The sequence below is a fragment of the Ictidomys tridecemlineatus genome, chromosome 11 (genome assembly GCF_052094955.1).
Source record: "Ictidomys tridecemlineatus isolate mIctTri1 chromosome 11, mIctTri1.hap1, whole genome shotgun sequence".
NCBI classification, from domain to species: domain Eukaryota; kingdom Metazoa; phylum Chordata; class Mammalia; order Rodentia; family Sciuridae; genus Ictidomys; species Ictidomys tridecemlineatus.
The window spans coordinates 37,192,902-37,212,237 of record NC_135487.1 but is presented as its reverse complement, the minus strand read 5'-3'; the positions used below and the strand labels follow the sequence as shown (position 1 = coordinate 37,212,237).

Sequence of the window (19,336 nt, the reverse complement as noted above, 5' to 3'; positions counted from 1 at the left end):
ATATTTTATAAACTTATGTGGTTTTATCCACATTTTGTTGTTTCATTTACAGAGTAAAGGCAGAGTAGATTTAGTAAAAATTTTTAATTGATTTTATTTTTAAAATACATGAATGTATTACAATTCTTATTACACATATAGAGAACAATTTTTCATATCACTGTTTGTATATAAAGTATGTTCACACCAATTCATGTCTTCATACATGTACTTTGGATAATGATGTCCATCACATTCCACCTTCCTTACTAATCCTCTGCCCCCTCTCTTCCCCTCCCACCCCTCTGTCCTATCTAGAGTTCATCTGTTCCTCCTATGCTCCCCCTCCCTACCCCACTATGAGCCACTCACCTTATATCAGAGAAAACATTTGGCATTTGTCTTTTTGGGACTGGCTAACTTCACTTAGCATTATCTTCTCCAACTCCATCCATTTACCTGCGAATACCATGATTTTATTATCTTTTATTGCTGAGTAATATTCTATTGTATATATATGTCACATTTTTTAATCCGTTTCTCTACTGAAGGGCATCTAGGTTTAGCTATTGTGAATTGTGCTGCTATAAACATTGATGGGGCTGTGTTCCTGTAGTTTTAGCAAAATTCTTAAGGCCTGAGATTTTTGGATTTGTTAATGAGTATTGATTTCAACTTACAATCAAATGCTGCATTAACCCCTAAGGAAAGTCAGCCTGTCATTTGAAGCTTCAAATCCAGTCATTGACTTATCCTTTCTAGCTATGAAAGTCTTAGATGGCATGTTCTTTCAATATAAGGCTATTTCATCTCACTAAAAATCTGTTGTTTTGTGAAGTCAACTTCATTATTTATCTTAGCTAGATCTTCTGAATAACTTACCTCAAGTTCCATATCAACACTTGTTCTTCACTTAGCACTTTTATATTACAGATATGGTTTGTCTTTTTAAAATTCATGAACCAACCTCTTAGCTTCGGATTTTCTTCAGCCTTCATAGAATTGAGAAGAGTTAGGGCCTTGCTTTGCAATAGACTGTAGGGGAATTTTGTTGGTTGGTTTGATCTTTTATCCAGATCACTAAAACTTTCTCCATATCAGCAATATGTTTAGCTTTCTTATTATTTGTCTGTTTACTGGAGTAGCATTTTAATACCTTTCAAGAACTCTCTTTTGCATTCAAAACTTGGCTGTTTTGCACATGAATTTTAGCTTTCAGCCCTTCTCTGCTTTTGACATTATTTCCTTACTAAGACTAATCATTTGTAATTTTCTATTTAAACTGTGAATTATGCTACTCTTCTTTTACTTCACCATTTATAGGATATTGTAAGATTATTAACTGATCCAATTTCAATTTCACTTGAATATTTATAGGCAACTGTAAAATTATTAAAATCATTGGTTCAGCTTCAGTGTTATTCTGTCTCAGGGAGTAGAGATGGCTGAGTAGAGATTCATGGGGAAAAGGACAGTCAATGGAGAAGTGAGGATACATACAGTATTACTAAAAATGTGGCACAGAGACTTGAAATGAGCACGTCATTGGAAAAATTATCAATTGACTTGCTCTGTATAAAGTTGCCACAAACCTTCAAGTTGTAACAGATGCAATATCTGAAAAATGCAGTAGAATCAAGCACAACAAAAGAGGCATTCTTATAATTAAAATAATATATCTTAAAAAGCCTGTTAGAGAATCAGAATAAAGTACACAAGGCATTCCCTTATATTAAGAGTGTCAATGTATACATTTAGATGTTAATAAATTTAAAATATAGATGTTTAAAGATCTTGTGTACAATAACACACAAACTAAATCCAGAAATGCTTAATATTTGCAGGTAGGAAATGAGAACGAGTTTTTAAAAAATGAGTCATAGGCAGTCTTATTGTGTGTGTATGTGTGGGGATATATATATATATATATATATATATATTTAATTTTACTTATTTAACATATATCACATGAAGCTAGAATCAATTATGATATTAATATTCATTACGATCACCTTCACTTTTAATCATTTAATAGCAAACTTTATTGAGGTATAATTTACTTGTAATAACAATTTTTCTTGTTAAGCATGCAATTTAATGAATTTTGGCAAATATATATACACCCATGTAAATTCCACCAATATCAAGTTATATAACATTTTAATCACCCAAAAAAGCTCTCTTGTGCCCATTCTTAGTTATGAGTTTTCCTTTCTTTTATGGTTAACATTTTTTTGTGTTAATTATCTAAGAAATCTTTGCTTATGCCATGGTTGTAAAGATTCTTCTTTGCTACAAATTTCACAGTTTTAGCAGTAGGTCTGTGACCAATTTTAGGATAATTTTTGTGTAAGGTGAGAGGTACAGGATGATTCATTTTCCCCTAAAAAGATGTTCAGTTCTTCTAGCACTATTTGTAAAAATCATTTTTTCCAGATTAAATTACAATTGCAGCTTTGTTAGAGTCTGACAAAATGTGTGTAGATATGCCGGACTCCCCATTTTTTTGTTGTTGTTTATTTGTTTGTTTGTTTGTTTGGTATTGGGGATTGAACTCAGGGGCACTCACTTGACCACTGAGCTGCATCCTCAGCCCTATTTTGTATTTTATTTAGAGACAGGGTCTCACTGAGTTGCTTAGTGCCTTGCTGATGCTTAATCTAGCTTCAAACTTGTGATCATCTTGACTCAGCCTCCATAGCCTTTGGGATTACAGGCTTGTGCCACCACACCTAGCTTTCTGGACTCCCCATTCTTATACACTGATTTATATGTCTATTCTACTAAACTCACCTTGATTACTGGAGCTTTAAAGTATGTCTTGATATCATATAAGCTCTTCAGATTTTTCATTTTTGAAATTGACTATTTTAAATCTTTTGAGTTTGCTTATAAATGTTAGGATCAACTTTTTGGTTATTTTAAAAACCTGTCGAGATTTTGATTTAGATTGCATGTAATCAGAGATCAATTTTTTGAAAGTTATTGTTTTAACAGTGAAGAATTTTATAATCTATGAACATGATATATCTTATTATTTCATTAGGGAAACTTTATTAATGGTTTAGATAACAGTAAGACTAGAACAAAATGGTTTAGATAATGGTTTAGATAATTTTATCCATAAAATTTAGATAACAGGTTATATACAAATTAAGAGAACATTCCACTTGAAAAAAGAGAAGTAGATGGTAAATAATTGATTACTGATGATAATTTGTTTGAAATTAACAGAGGCACACTTTGTATACACACTTTTGGCACATTTTCTTAGATTCTAAAGTTACTTTTAACAGTTGCAAAATGCATATGAAATAGTCACATTGATTGGGTAATAATGGTCTTTAATTTTAAGAAATATTTTTTTTGTTCTTGTCTCACCATTAACTATGATGGTAAGTCTGTAACACTCAGTACATAATTGTAATTTGAAATTCAAATAATACACAGAAACCCACATTGTGTGCTCTAATATCCTAAGCAATATAGAATTTTACAAAAAGAAGAGAAAACATCCCTCTAACTTTTCCTTAAATTAAAGGGAGAAACACAAAGTGTATGTGTTTCATTTTAATACAATCTGGTGGTTAGGTATATCTCACTGTGTTCATGGATCAATACAAGATTCATCTTCTTTTAAATTATTTTATTTTAAAATCTAATGTTCCTAGTGCTAGGTAATGAATTACATAGTGCCTATTCACAAATTAATCACACCCACTTTTACAATGTGTAAAAGATACTTATAATTTCCTTTCATTGAACCAGTGTACTAGAACAATCCACTGTAAAACTGAAGGAGTAATATGACAATCCTTAAGATTTTTACCTACAGAAGGATGTCCACACTTTTGGCAATTTTCTTAGATTCAAAAGTTACTTTTAAAAAGTAATTCAGTAGATTGACTTGTAAATAACCATTTTAGATTTTAAATCTTCAAAAATCCATTGTATTCCTATTGGGGCAGACTGAGATAAGGCTAAATTTTTTCCAAGTTAATATATTGAGAAAATAGAACTGTAAGTATGCACTAAATCAGTTTTGCATTTTTTAAAAAAGCAAACCAGTGAAGGAAGGGAAAAATTGGTTTACTTATATATTTATGAATGGAAAAATTTTATAATGCAAATTCACTCATTAAAAGACTTAGGTATAAATTACATTACACATAATGCTTTTTGTTTTGTTTTGCATGTATACCTTAGAGACTCACCTAGACTGAATATGTCAGGTAAGTATTACACAAATTAGAAGCATCTTAGAATTTTTAAGTATATTTCAATACATATATTTTTATGCATGCTTTAAACTATTTTAAAAATGAGAATCTAAACAAAAACTATGACTAGCACCAACATTTATGTTTTCTTTTTAATATTAGTCTTATATAGTATTAGTAACTATGCACACTGAAACATGTAATGGTACAATCTGAATAATGATTTGTTAAATATACCCTGATTCCCCAGAAAATGTAGGCTGATCATAAAATTAACAATGTGTACTACATGAGCATAAAAGATTTATACATACAGGTGGACATTAAATATACTAACAAAACAGCATGTTCTGAAAATATGTGCACATTTTAAATATCAAGAATTAACCATAATAGTTTCACAGTATGACTCAATAATAAGAACCTACTTTAAGAGAAAAAAATGAAAGAAAAGAAATAATTAATCAGCATAGTGCATGATAGATTCAACGTAGTTCCAAGGGAAGAGACCAGTCACTCAGTTGTAGACTCCTTCATAGTAGGCATCATCATTCTCCTTTATTCCATAAATGATTGCACCATCCATAAATGACAGGGTTTTTTTGTATAAACTTTTGTATAATCATATGTTGCAACAACTTTCTAAATATAATTCTTAGGGGCCCAGACAGGATTTCCATCTGCATATGGATCATTATACTGAAACTACTGCAGCTTTCCTCATCTTCATAGTCCACTGAGGAAGAGGGAGTGAGGGTAGAAATTCATTAAACTTGGGAATGTCATCTAGTGGCGATGAAGGTGGTGGAGTTTGGTCTATCAGCTATTGAATTTTGGGAATACAGTGGACTTCCATTAACATGAGGCTGAGCAGAAAATTGAGCAGTCACAGAGGGAACAGTTTGTCTGTATACACCAGTAGATGTCGAAGAAGTGGTAGAAATCTACCTGGTCATTGTGCCATACTGGGAACCAGGAGCTGATCCAACAGTGGGTGGTGTAGGTGTAGGCACAGCAGTGGGAATGCCACCAATACTACTTGCCTCCATTATTTTCTCAACTTCCGCTTCCTCCATTATTTATACTGTGTGTCCTTGGTGTCTTATTTAAAGAAGCTGTCCTGCCTTAACTATGCTGATTTCCAAGTCTTGCAGGACTGGTTATATTGTCATTAGGAAATGTTGGGGGTTTATCAGTTCCAGGGATTTATAAGGAGTATTCCTTCCCAACGTTCCCTGGCCTGAGACATTGGAAGACTTGTTGTTTTCTGAGTAGGAGGATTTGTTCTTAACAGTGTGACAGTTCTGGCAGACCAGTTATTTATATGCTTGACGCCATGGCTCACATCATCCAGAACTGTGTACTTGATAGATTTCCAAATATATCTTACAGGGTGCTCCATATTTGCAGGTGCGAGTATTTTGTAAGTTCTTGATGTATTCTTATTTTTGGTCAAAATACCAATCTCTCTTTGAGATACTTTCTCTTTATCAATATACACAATCTATGAGGTATGATTGATGGAAGATTGTGTTTTCTGAAGGTAAGAGGACTGGATGTCCACCAGTTGGAATACATTGTTGGCCAATGCATTTATTTGATAGCTAGAGATTGTGTTGCATATGCTTTGGTGTCTTCTAAAGCTTTTGTCTTGTCTATAGCCAGTGTGTAGTTGTTGTCACAGTAGTCTGCAACCTGGGTCAGGTTCTGGTACTCTATCAGTGCCCTCTTACCAGTTGCAGTCTCCTCCTCTGGTAACATCTCCAGCTCTACCATTTTCCACCCCTCTCCATCGCTTCTTCTTGCATTAAAGAGACAGAGGCAGCAAGGTCCACCAAGGCTTAGAGCACCTCACAGCCCAGTTACAAACTCCTCATTAAGAATTCTTTAATTTCTGTTAGCAGTATTTTTTTCTGCATACAATTTTATACATAACTTGCTACGTTTAAGATTGTATTTTATGTTTTTTGATGTACCTAGACATGTTTCAACTTTCAGTTTCCAAGTGTTCATATCTAGTATCTATCTGCTATCTAAAGTTTTAAATATGAATTCTTCACTCTGGCTGTTGCAACTTGAAGTTTACCAGCACTGCATGCATTTTAGAAATTGTTTAGTCTATAACTTTTAGGTCATTTGTTGCCTAGTTTTGTGAAGTTTCACTCTATGTGACTTAATATTCAAAGATTCAGGAAGTTATTATGCAGGTTTGCTCCCTCTTCTTCAGTGTTCTGACCCCCAAATATAAGTTACCTCAGTCTCTTCAAAGTCATTTCTGTTTCCTCAACTCAGAGAACCCAACATATTCAGCTTAGGAACTCTTTTTACTGCATCATCTTTTAGAAAGGGTCACTATTTTAAAATATGGGACTATTGTCAGCCTTACTTCGTTTCATACATTCTTTAATGCTTCACAGGTTTGCACTGTTTGTCATCCAAGTATGAAAGGAATTATTTTTATATGCAGTTGTCTAATTCTCTAGTAGTTAATGAAAGAAGTATAGGTCCGGTCTTTGTTATTTTCTCATGGCTAATACAAGTTGTCTTAGCAACTGCCTTCTTCTCCACTGTCCCTATGAGGACCTTAGGGATATTCTTGGAATAATTTTCATATCATTGTTGCAGACCTAACCCCCTACACACTCAGTACGCATTCTAGCAGATGAGATGATGTTCTGAATAACTTAGCTAAGGTATTTAAGGGTTCAAAATTTTGATGACATTATAGTCAGTTCCCTTTTCTTGCCTGCATATCTAAACAGTGATTTTTTAAAAATACTTAAGGTTTTGACTTTTCCAAAATATTATATAAACATATCATAATGGATAAAGCCTTTTGAGACAGACTTCTTCCACTTAGTGTAATATACTTGAGATTCAGTCTTATTGTCATAGGTATTAGCAAATTACTCATGTTTATTGCTGATTACTATTCCTTTGTATGGAAGTACCATCAACTGCTACTACATTCATCAGTTGAAACCATTTGGATTGTTTCTGGGTTTTGGTAATTATGAATAAACTTCTATAAACAGTCACATATAGATTTTTATGTCTCTCAGATAAATATCTAGGAATGGAATACTAGGTTGTATATTTAACTTTATAATAAAATACCAAAATACCAAACTATTTTTAAAAGCAGCTATGCTATTTTGCATTTCTTACTCAGAATGTCTAAAAGTTTCAAATGCTCTTCATTATTATCAACCCTTTTCCTTTGATTTTAACTTTTCTAATAAGTGTATGGTAATATTACATTTAGTTTCAATTTGTATTTCCCAATTGACTGTTAATTCTTTTAATGAATTTATATTACACCCATACACCCATATATATTCTGTAGAGAAGAAGAGTCTGATATATGTGTTGTAAAGTTATTTTTCAGTCTCAATTTTTAATGTTGATAAGGTACAATTTATAACTTTTTTATTTTGTGGGTTGTGATCTTTGTATCTTATCTATGAAATCTATCTATCTATCTATCTATAAATAAATTTAAAAACACTTCCTATTATTTCATGTTTTAGAATTTGGGGTGATTTTTTTTATTGTGGTAAAATAAACAAAACATGAATTACCATAGTAAGTGTAATTTCATTGGTATAAAGTGCATTTGTAATTTTATATAACCATCATTCATGTCCATTTCCAGAACTTTTTCATCATTCTTCATAAACTTTGTACCTATCAAAGAATAAATTTTCATTATCTTCTCCTCCTAGCCCCAGGTAAACTCTATTTTACTTTCTTTATGAATTTTAAAATTCTAGGTGTCTCTAGTTATCTTTTTGTATCTGGATTATTTCACTTAGAACAATGTTTTCAAGTTTCATCCATGTGGTAGCATGTATCAAAATTTGATTAGTTTCATGGCTGAATAATATTTTGTGATATGTGCATATCTCATTTAAAAATATTCTTTGTTTATGGGCATTTAAGTTGTTTTCATCTTTTGGCTATCATGAGTAATGTTGCTTTATATACTAGAGTGCATTGTGTTTGAATCATTGATTTCATTTCTTTTGAGTATTTACATACAAGTGAAGATACTGAATCACATGGTAATTTTATGTTTAATTTATGAAGAGCCACATAAATATTCCCATCAGCAATTACCAACACTTGTTTCCTTCCTCCCTCCCTCCCTCCCTTCTCTTTCTTTCCTTCCCTCTCTCTCTCTTTCAAATAATGGCCATTCTAGTGAATGTGAAATGATATTTCATGTTGTTTTTGATTGGCATTTTTCTGATGACTAGTGTTGATGATCATATTTTCATGTGCTTTTTGATCATTTGCATTTTTTCTCTTGAAAATTTTTCATTTAAGTCCTCTATTTTGTAAGTTTTGTTGTTGTTACTGAGCTTTAGGAGATCTTTATATATTCTTTGTATTAATCCTTTATCACATGTGATATGTGACAACTCATTGCCAAATTATAAATCAATATCATGAAAAATTTTCTTAAGTTTATTTCAAGAATTTGCTAGTTTTAGCTCTCAAATTTAGGTCTTTGATCCATTTGAGTTAATTTTTGTATATAATATAAAGTATGTATCCAACGTAATTATTTTGTGTATATTTAATCCATATATTTTCTTTTTAGAGGTTTTATACTTTTATGTTTCACATTTAGGTATTTTATTCATTTTAATTTTCATGTATTATGTAAGGTTACTTTTAGATTATGCATTACTGATTATGAATTAGTAAATATTATTAGTAAACATTGAATTGCTTTTGTATTCTTAAAAATTAGCTGAAGAGATGTCTATTCTCCAACCTCTTGTGATTCTTTTAAAAGTATTGTATTTTAATTATACATGTTTTCCATATAAATATTAGATTCTGCTCACTGAGTATTTTCTTGTGAGGGTGTTGAATTTGCAGAGCATTGACATCCTGTTGCTATAGTTTTTATCTGAAATGTCCTGGAAAGGCCCATATGTTAAAGGATTGGCCTTCCACCTAGCTGTTAATGGGAGGTGGTGAAAACTTTGACAGGGCATTTGGAACAAAGTTAGGTCATTTTAAGGCATGCACTTGAAGGGAATATTGAGGCTCTTGCTCCTTTCTCTCTTTTTGCTTCCCATGAAGGCCTCTCTGTCATGTCCAGCCGTGATGTTGTACTTCCATGGAACCATAGCCACAGGGCCAATTGATCTTGAACTGAAATCACTTAAGTTATAAATCATAATAAACTGTGGGTTTTTAATATTACTTATATAGCTTAAAAATTATTCTATTAGGTTCTTTGTGGATCTGTAGCTGAATATCTTTTATAATCTGGAAAATTCTTAGATGTTGTAATGTCAGGAAGTTCTACCCATTTTCTCTCAAATCTCTTCTCGAATCCCATTTATACATATAGCTTTTTTTGATTTTGTTTCATAGTTCTTGTGTGGTATATTCTCTGTCTCTTTTTCTTTTCTCTTTCCTGTTTCTTGCTGTTCAGCTTATTTCTATACATCAGCTTATTTTTCAGCTATGTCAAGTCTACTGATAAGTGCTTTAAAGACTTTTTAAAAATATTTACTACTGTATTTTTTAATTTTATCAATTCTTTTTAGCTTATTGTTGTGGTTTCTGCCTTTCTTATGAAATTTCTCATTTTTATTAGTTTATTCTCCTTTTTCACTCACTAGAGATTTTAACATATCAATCTTAATTAAAAAATTCATCCAATATCTGGTCATTTCTGAGTCTGGTTTTGTTTACTGTATTCTCTCCACACAATAGATTGTTTATTCTTGACTTTTTGTATGTTCCACAATTTCTTTTTAGATATTCTTAGTTATAAGTTTATTTCAGGCAGTAGCAAAGACTCCAAAACATCCTGAGTAACATGGACTAGAAAACAGTTTATACATGTCAGCAAGATGGAAACTCCTAGAAGGTTTTCCTTTGTCAGACTTGGCTGTAATAAGTTGGTTTCACAATTTTTGATTAAATACTGAATATATAGTTGAAACAGTAGAGAATTATACAAATACTGTTTTTCCTAGGTCATTGTGTGGATTTATGTCAACCTAGTCAGGAATTCAGCTGTTTTTGAGTTTTATTGTTACTATGGTTACTTTCATTTTGCCACTGGCTTCAAATTCTTCCAGCATTATTTTATTCTTGAGGGTAGAGACTGGCTGAGGTGATTGAGAATTTTTCTTCAATGTTCTGTTCCACTCTAAACTTTGTGTTTTCCTAGTAACTGTGCCACATGGGCATTTCTTTCTATGCTTATGTTCATACTCTAGAAGTAGATGACCATTGCGTATTCCGTGCTAGCTAGTTTTGTTTTGAGAGAGCAGGAGTATGTTCTGTTGTATTAGTCTAGCTTCAGTATTAGAAAGGACCTATATTCCCTGGTTTTGTGGTGGGTTTTAAAAATGATCCTGCTTCTTTTTCCTGTGCCATCAAACTTTGCCTTAATTTTGGTGGATCTTGTGTGAAAATGACTTCTTTTCCTTCCCATGATGTAGGAAGCCTCTAAAAGTCTCAGTGGAGAATCCTGGGCCTGGGACTGTTTCCTGCTTCTCCTCTAGGTATAGAGTATGTTACTTTTATTGTTCCTCTTCCTGAATTGTCTCTCACTTGTGTACTGAAATGATAAAAATTGCTGTTTCTCCCCTAATGGCATAAGGCCTTACTTATGATAAGAGACAAGAACATTGGAAGAGCTTCATGTCTTTTGATAACAAAAGCCACCCCTCTTCTTTGAGCATGTACCACAAATAAGTGCAGTTTTGAGTCTAGTGCTCTGGCTCTGATCTCTCTCTAGAACAAGTGATAGGGGCCTATATGGAAGATTCTGAAAGTGGGTATGAATTCCTCATATGTTTGTGATTCCCAGTATTCTATAAGCTCATGTTTCCTGTATTAACCTTTCATAATTAAAAAAAAAACTACCTTAAGATTCTTATTTACTTGCAAGGGGAACCAGTATTTCTTCTTCTAGTGCCCTACCATAGAAGAGTCAGTGCTTGCATCCTCTCTCTTTTTTGTGGGGTCTGATTTTCTTTGATATTTGGTGATTTGCTTTAATTTCTAATGTCAGTTCTGTGATGGATTTGAGGAAGTTATGGTTTAGCATTTCATTGGGATTTTTTTGTAAGTTGAAAATTATGTTCTTTCCATTTTTTTACATTTTAAGTGGATTAAAACTTTTAAATGTTAAAAAAAATCACTTTAAGAAAACTTCCAACCTAATATAACACCATATTTCTCCATATAATTGTCACAGAGTTTTAGTGAATTATTTATCAAAAGTAAAGTATTATCATTATGGGAAGATTTTTTTATTTTCCCCTGATTTTTGACCAAATTAGCATAAATACCAAGCTTATTTTAGTATCAGCTTCTAACATTTGATGAATTTATGTCTCATACATACATTTGTCAGTGAGATATTGAAAGTATCTTTATATACATGTATATATAGATATTATGAATATATATAATATTTCTTTAATATATTTAAGTATACTTGTAGTCCTTAAAATGCCAATGTATCTATTCTTATAATTTTGAAAATGGGAAACCTAAAATATACACAATAGGTGCTAGAATTTATCTGATTGGATGCCATTTTAATGCACATTTTTTAGCTGCTAATATTAATTTACTCTCATACTCATTGCCAACATTTGTAAATTAAAAGGGGTGACCTTTATGTCAACTGTTAAAGTAAAGGTGAAAATCATGCCCACCTAATGTTTTCAGAAGCAGTATGTCTCTCTATTATCTATTTATCTATATTTGGTGTCCACCTCTTATCTTTTTTCTAATCATATATTTTTAGATGAATCTTTTTTAATTTGTTCTTTTCAAATATACAAGACAGTAGGTACCTTTTGACATATACACAGAGTATAACTCATTCTAATTGGGATCCATTTTTGAGGTTGTACATGATGTGGAGTTTCACTGGTTATGTTTTCATATATGAACATAGGAAAGATTTACCATATTCATTCTACTGTTTTTCTGATTCTCATCCTCCTCCCTTATTTTTAATCCCTGTTTGTCTAATCCAGTGAAGTTTTCTAGAAAACTTCTACAACTCATAAACAAATTCAGCAAGTAGCAGGATTTTAAATTAATATCAGTTGCATTCATATATACCAAAGATGAATCAGCTGAAAGAGAAATCAGGAAAACTATCTGACTCAGAATAGCCTAAAAAAATAAAATACTTGGGACTCAATATAAAAAAGAAGTGAAAAGACTCTACAAGGAGAACTATAGAACACCAAAGAAAGAAATTGAAGAAGACTTTAGAAGATAGAGAAATCTCATATTTTCTTGGATAGACAGAATTAATATTGTCAAAATGGCCATACTACCAAAGGTGTCATGCAGATTTAATGCAATTCCTATTAAAATTCCAATGATGTTGCAGAGAAATGGATGGCATTAGAGCAGATTATGCTAAGTGAAGCTAGCCAATTCCTAAAAAACAAATGCCAAATTCTTCTTTGATATAAGGAGGGCAACTAAGAACAGAGCAGGGAGGAATAGCATGAGAAGATTACCATTAAACAGGGACAAGAGGTGGGAGGGAAAGGGAGAGAGAAGGGAAATTGCATGGAAATGGAAGGAGATCCTCATTGTTATACAAAATTACATATAAGAAGAAGTGAGGGGAAAGGGAAAAAACAAGAGACAGAAATGAGTTAGGATAGATGGGGTAGAGAGAGGGGAAGGGAGGGGAGGGGAGAGGGGATAAGAAGGGGATAGGAAGGGCAGCAGAATACAACAGACACTAATATGACAGTATGTAAAAACATGTATGTTTAACCGATGTGATTCTGCAATCTGTATACGGGGTAAAAATGGGAGTTCATAATCCACTTGAATCAAATGTATGAAATATGATATGTCAAGAGCTTTGTAATGTTTTTAACAACTAATAATAAAAAAAGAAAAAAAAGAAAAAAAAGAAAATGCGATGTCCTGCCCAAAGTTAAAAAAAATTCCAATGATGTCTTCATAGAAATAGAAAAAGCAGTCATGAAATTCATTTTGAAAAATAAGTCCTAGAATAGCCAAGGATATCCTTAGTGAGAAAAGTGAGGCAGGAGGCATCACAATACCAGACCTAAAATTATACTTCAGAATTATAGTAACAAAAATGGAATGGCATTGGTACCAAAACAGAATGAAGGTCAATGGAACAGAATAGAAGACACAGAGACAAACCCACATAAATATAGGTATCTCATACTAGATAAAGTTACATAAACATACATTGGAGAAAAGATAGCATCTTCAACAAATATTTCTGGGAAACTGGAACTCCAAATGTAGTAGAATGAAATTGAACCCATATCTCTCACCCTGCACAAAGTCAACTCTAGGTGGATCAAAGACCTAGGCATTAGACTACAGATCCTGTGCCTACTAGAAGAAAACATAGGTTCAACTCTCCATTATGTTGGCTTAGGAACTGACTTCCTCAACACGGCTCCTAAAGCATAGAAGTAAAATGAAGAATCAATAAATGGGATGGTATTATACTAAAAAGTTTCTTTACTGCAAAGGAAATAATCAAGAATATGAAGAGAGAGCCTACTAAGGGGAGAAAATCCTTACCACTTGCACCTCAGATAGAGCATTAATCTCCAGGATATATAAAGATCTCAAAAAACTTAACACCAGAAAAATAAATAACCCAACAAATAAATGGACAAAAGAACTGAACAGGCACTTTACAGGAGAAGAAATAAGAATGGTCAACAAATACATGAAAAAGTGTTCAATATCTCTAGAAATTAGAGAAATGCAAATTTAAACTACTCTTGTATTCCCTCTCCAGTCAGAATGGCAATCATTAAGAATAGAAGCAACAATAAATGTTGGCAAGGATGTGGACAAAAAGGCTCACTCATATATTGCCAGTGGGACTACAAATTGGTGCAAACACTCTGGAAAGCAATATGGAGATTTCTCAGAAAACTTGGAATTGAACCACTATGTACTCAGTTAGCCTACTCCTTTTTTATATACCCAAATGACTTAAAATCAGCATACTACAGTGATGTGGACACATCAATATTTATAGCATCTCAATTAATGATAGCTAAGTTGTGAAACCAACCTAGGTGTCCTCAAAAGATGAATAAATACATAAAATGTGGACATATTCACTATATAATGTTATTCATCCATAAAGAATGAAATTATGGCATTTTCTGGTAATGGGTGGAACCGAAGACTATCATGCTAAGTGAAATAATCCCCCCAAATCAAAGGCTGAATGTTTGCTATTTGGATGCTAACACACAATAAAGGTGAGGAAGGGAAGAATAGCAGCGCCCTGGATATGTGAAGCTGTTTAAAAATATTGTTGTAGTAGTACTTAAAATCATTTATTACTGAATTTTCTTTGCTAAAATATTAGGATGCATGGGATATTTGTGAATGTACTTAATGCAGTGGTGATGATTATGTGGTAAAATATTGTAAATATCAAATTGTTTTTGATAATAGAACATTCAGAAGACACAATGCTACTTATACAATAAACTAAATTGAGTATATATGTGACAAATTAGATACAATATGAATTATTAAATAATTGATACAATTTGATGACCCATTCTTGGATTTCAGTAATGATACTAGATATTTTTAAATCTAATTTTCATAACACAGCTTTGGAAAATGGGTTGTACTATTCTCTCTCTCTCTCTCTCTCTCTCTGTTTTTTTTTTTTTTTTTTGTACAGGGGATTGAACCTAGGAGTACTTAACCACTGAGCCACATTCCCGAGCCCTTTTTAATATTTTAAAGACAGGGGTCTAGCTGAGTTGCTTAGGGCCTCTCAAAGTTGCTGTGGCTGACTTTGTACTCATGGTCCTGCCATTTCAGTCTTCCAATCCACAGGGATTACACGAGTTTGCCACCAGGCCCCATCTATCCTCTTTTTCATTAATTAGAGGAACTGAGAGTTAAGGGTAGTAGGTTGATTACTTTGGTTCACGGAAAATTAGTATGTAGTAGAGGTCAGATCTCAGCTAATATCTTTCTGATTTCAGAATGTATCTCTTTCTCTGCATCACAATGTGTTTTTAATTGCTCCCCCCACCATGAGTGGGAAAGAAGGTAAGTTAGTGGTAAAAATCTTATTGGACTTGTATTGCTAACTATATTTCAATTTCTGTTTCATGTGATCTTTTTTTTTAAATAGGCAATGATACGGGAAATGATGATGCCATCGGAGGAAATGTGAGCAAATATATGGTGCTTCCAACTGGATACTGTGGACAACCCAAGAAAGGACATCTTATTTTTGATGCTTGCTTTGAAAGTGGTAAGTATATTAAAGACTTTTGCCTTTTTGAGTTTGTCTGGGGTGAGACTCTTTTTTTTCAGAATTCAGTTCCACCTGACTATTCAGAATGATTCAACCCACTGACAGAATTAACTTGGGAACATTTAATTGCTAAAATTGATAGTATCATTAATTTGGAATAAAACTGTATAATTTGACTGTATTATAAATTGTTAGTTATTGGATGTTTACTTTATAGCGGGATCTATCATAACGTGCTCATAGAACATAGTCTTTGGGATAAAGGAGATCTTTCTTATGAAAAATTATTATGGAACAGATTTAATTGAATACAAACAAAAGACCAAAATTAATATCACTGTATAAGTAACAAATGTTGTGGATTTTCTGAAAGGGGTGGGGATAAGGCTTTTATTAACCTATTTATGTCCTGAAACTTATACTCTGAAGGACCTATAGTAGATACTCAGAAGGTGTTATAAACATTAATAACAAATAGGTATGGGGCTGGGGATGTGGCTCAAGCGGTAGCGTGCTCACTTGGCATGCCTGGGGCACTGGGTTTGATCCTCAGCACCACATAAAAATAAAATAAAGATTACTTCGGTGTTGTGTCCACCGAAAACTAAAAATTAAATATTAAAAACTCTCTCTCTCAAAAATATAGATATAATTTTATTTTATAAATAAGTTTAAATTTTCTTTGGTTCTGAATAATGTATGCTTGTTTGTGTGCATGTGTGTGTGTGTGTGTGTGTGTGTGTGTGTGTGTGTGTGAATGTGTATGTATGTATGTATCTGTCTGTTTGAAGGTATATCCCAGTTTCAGTTTTATGACAGTTCTTTGAATCTTAAAAACATAGGTTATTTATATCAAACAATTGGAAATTTATTTTTTGCATTGTCTCGACCTTTGATTATTCCACATTATGTTATTTCAATATGGCTGGCATAACAAAATTACAAAAAACAAGTAGAAGATTAAACAACATGAATCTATTGTCTCTGGTTCTGGAGGTTAGAAGTATGAGATAAAGATGTTAGCAGTGTTAGTTCCTTTTAAAGGTCATATGGAAGAACATGTTTTATGCTTCTCTTCTAGATCTGATAAATTGTTAGTATAGGCATCACCCTGATCTGCCTTCATCTTCATATGGTTGACTCCATTTATGTGTTTCTCTTTCCAAATTTTCTCTTTTTATGAAGGTATCAGTCATATTGAATTATAACCCCTTCAATTTATCTCATTTTAAGTTGGTTACTTCTGTAAATACTTTGTCTTCTAGTAAAGTCATATTGTAAGGTACTTGGTTTTAATATTTCTATATTATTTTGAGGGGACACAAATCTTTCCAGTCAGTTCTGAGTAATGTCCACATAGTTAGAAACAATATCCTCAATTTTTAAAGAAAATATTGTACTATCTACAAGAAACTTAAAAATAATTGTGCATAAATGTCAGAAAGATAAATAGAGGGAAGGGAGCAGGAGACTGGGAGAGGGAAGGGGAAGAAGAGGTACTGGGGTCTGAATTAGAACAAAGTATATTCCATGCTTGTAAAATTATGTCAAAATGGATTCTACTGTCATGTAGAACTAAGAAGAACCAATACAAATATGTCCTTATGGCTTTGATTTTTTTAAACTTAGTTATAAGACTAGAAGGCCTTTATAATAAGGGATCATGAGGATTGGGTTTATTTTTACTTTAAAGATTGTCTTGGTTTACCTACAGCTTGAAATAATTCATTTTTCTTTCCTAGACATCTTTTCATTAACCATACTACAGTCTTTTTTTCATACCTTACCAGAATTCTCAGTATAAGGATTTGTCTAATTTGACCACAAATTCACCAAATGAATAATAAATATTTTACTCACAATATATGAATAATTGGTTCTATCACTTAGATCTGTGCTAATCTCATCCAGAAACATCCTGACAGACAGACCAAAAAATGATATTTAATCTGGACACTACTTGTTTTGGTTGAGTTGACAAATAAAATTAACCATCATAGAAGTAATAGTCAAAAGAAAGTTCTGTTGGATGAGTATAAAAAGGCAATGTATGAATTTCTATCAGTTTGCTATAGGTAGTCTATAAATGTAGTTGTGACTTTTCTGGAAACCAGTGCCTTGAAATAAAATTAATAAGGTCCTAAAAACTGATAGAAATTATTCCAGTTTGGCTTTCTAAAATGGATACTGAAATGTGATGAACTGTGATATAACTCTGGTATTCACTGCAATATAGTTCATCAGGGCACAACTTGTAACATCCTTCAATGTAGGCTGAGGGCATAATACTAAAAGGCATTTTAGTGAAAGCAATTCAATTGCCATTTAAAACAATTTGTTTGACATATGCATGTTTCATCTGACCTAGTTTAATTCAATAATTTATCTTAGACAATTTAAAATAGGGATGTCAGAGAGGTTCTCTCTTATGTTCAAGTCTTGTGTGCTACTGTGGCTGACTCATGTGCTATGTTGTAAAAGATTCTGAGGATGCATCCAGATGTACTAATAAGGTATGAGTGTTTAATTCAGTCAATGAATTGAGAGCATTGGTTCACGTGAATGAACTATAATGCTTCCAGACAGACAAGCCTTCATAGGTATTATTTTTTTCTTTCAGAGTTTTAAAAGTGTGTAAAGTGCCTAGCACATTCCAAGGCATCTAGCTGGTGGCTAATTAATCTGTTTTTCTTGTAAGAAATAAGGCCTGCAGGTTAAATATAAACTCTCCTGTGAATCATTGATCTCTTTTTTTCATATTTCCTCTCTGTAGCTATTGTTTCCCTTGGGGAAATAGGTGTACCATCCTAATTTTGTCATTCTAGAAATGCTTTGCACATCATATTTTTAAACATCTTTTGGTTCTCTACCAGAATATAGCCTGCTTCCGGACAGAATCTGAGTGTGATCAAACCAAGCAGATGCTTACAAAATGAATACTCAATTAATATTGTATTTGTTGAATGAAGTCATGTAAACAACAGAAATATGGGGAATGCTAACTTTCGTTCCCCAAAGCCATCTTATTCCCAAAGATATCTTTGATAAAAAAGCCATTTTAATTGCTTGTCATTCTCTAATTCTTCATGTTTTCTCAAGCTCTAACACCTTTGAAGACACTATTTTCTTTGTGCCCCAGTTCCCTCTCTCTACCTGGTAGTACCTGTTGGGCAGGTTTAGTTGTCCCTAACTCTGTGTTTATACACATTGCTTTGGGGCTTTTTAATAGCTCATATTGCATTGTAATCATTTAATTGTCTCTTACCTCTTCCTCATTACTGAAGTCAGAATAAATCTACAATGTAGGAATCCTAGATTGTTTCTTCCCTGTCAGAACTTAAGTAAGCGTTGTATATTTAGATGGGGATCTCAGGAAGCTCAAGGGAGAGAGTATGGAGAATTATCTAGTGAAAGAAGAAAAGCAAATAAAGATTGTATACTTGAAAACACACAGCAATGGCTGTAGGCAGATTAGCTGTGATGAGAGGAAGCCAATGCCATAGGACTCATGTATAGTTTACCTATCTCTGCCTCCATGCTAATTTCTTCTTTGTCCTGTTACATGATGCTGACTGATCACCTGGTTTTTCAGTGTATAGTCTGTGGTAGTGTTTCCTTTAGAACATTTATTATCTTAAACATATATTTTTCTGGATAGTACTTCAAAATCAAAGATCTGCATGCTTTGTACTCATTTTCATAGCTTGATTAATAAAATCTTTCCTCAAACTTTTATGTGTCCAGTCTTCCAACTTCACTATCTCCAGTCCCCCAAACAACTCATTGCCAAGCCATTTGCCATTGACAAAAGTCCATGTATATCCTT

General features: G+C 32.7%; 1 protein-coding gene and 1 pseudogene across 2 annotated transcripts in view; one reads left to right on the top strand and one right to left on the bottom strand.

Annotated features, from left to right (window-relative positions):
* Positions 1-19,336, top strand: part of Agbl4 (AGBL carboxypeptidase 4) — a 1,323,233-nt gene that overhangs the window by 116,828 nt on the left and 1,187,069 nt on the right. For both annotated transcript variants that reach the window (XM_040288638.2, XM_040288637.2), the window contains exon 2: positions 15,385-15,507. In XM_040288638.2, the coding sequence (XP_040144572.2) occupies positions 15,385-15,507 (123 nt within the window). The remainder of the gene's footprint in view (positions 1-15,384; positions 15,508-19,336) is intronic.
* Positions 4,660-5,975, bottom strand: LOC101961536 (abl interactor 1-like; annotated as a pseudogene).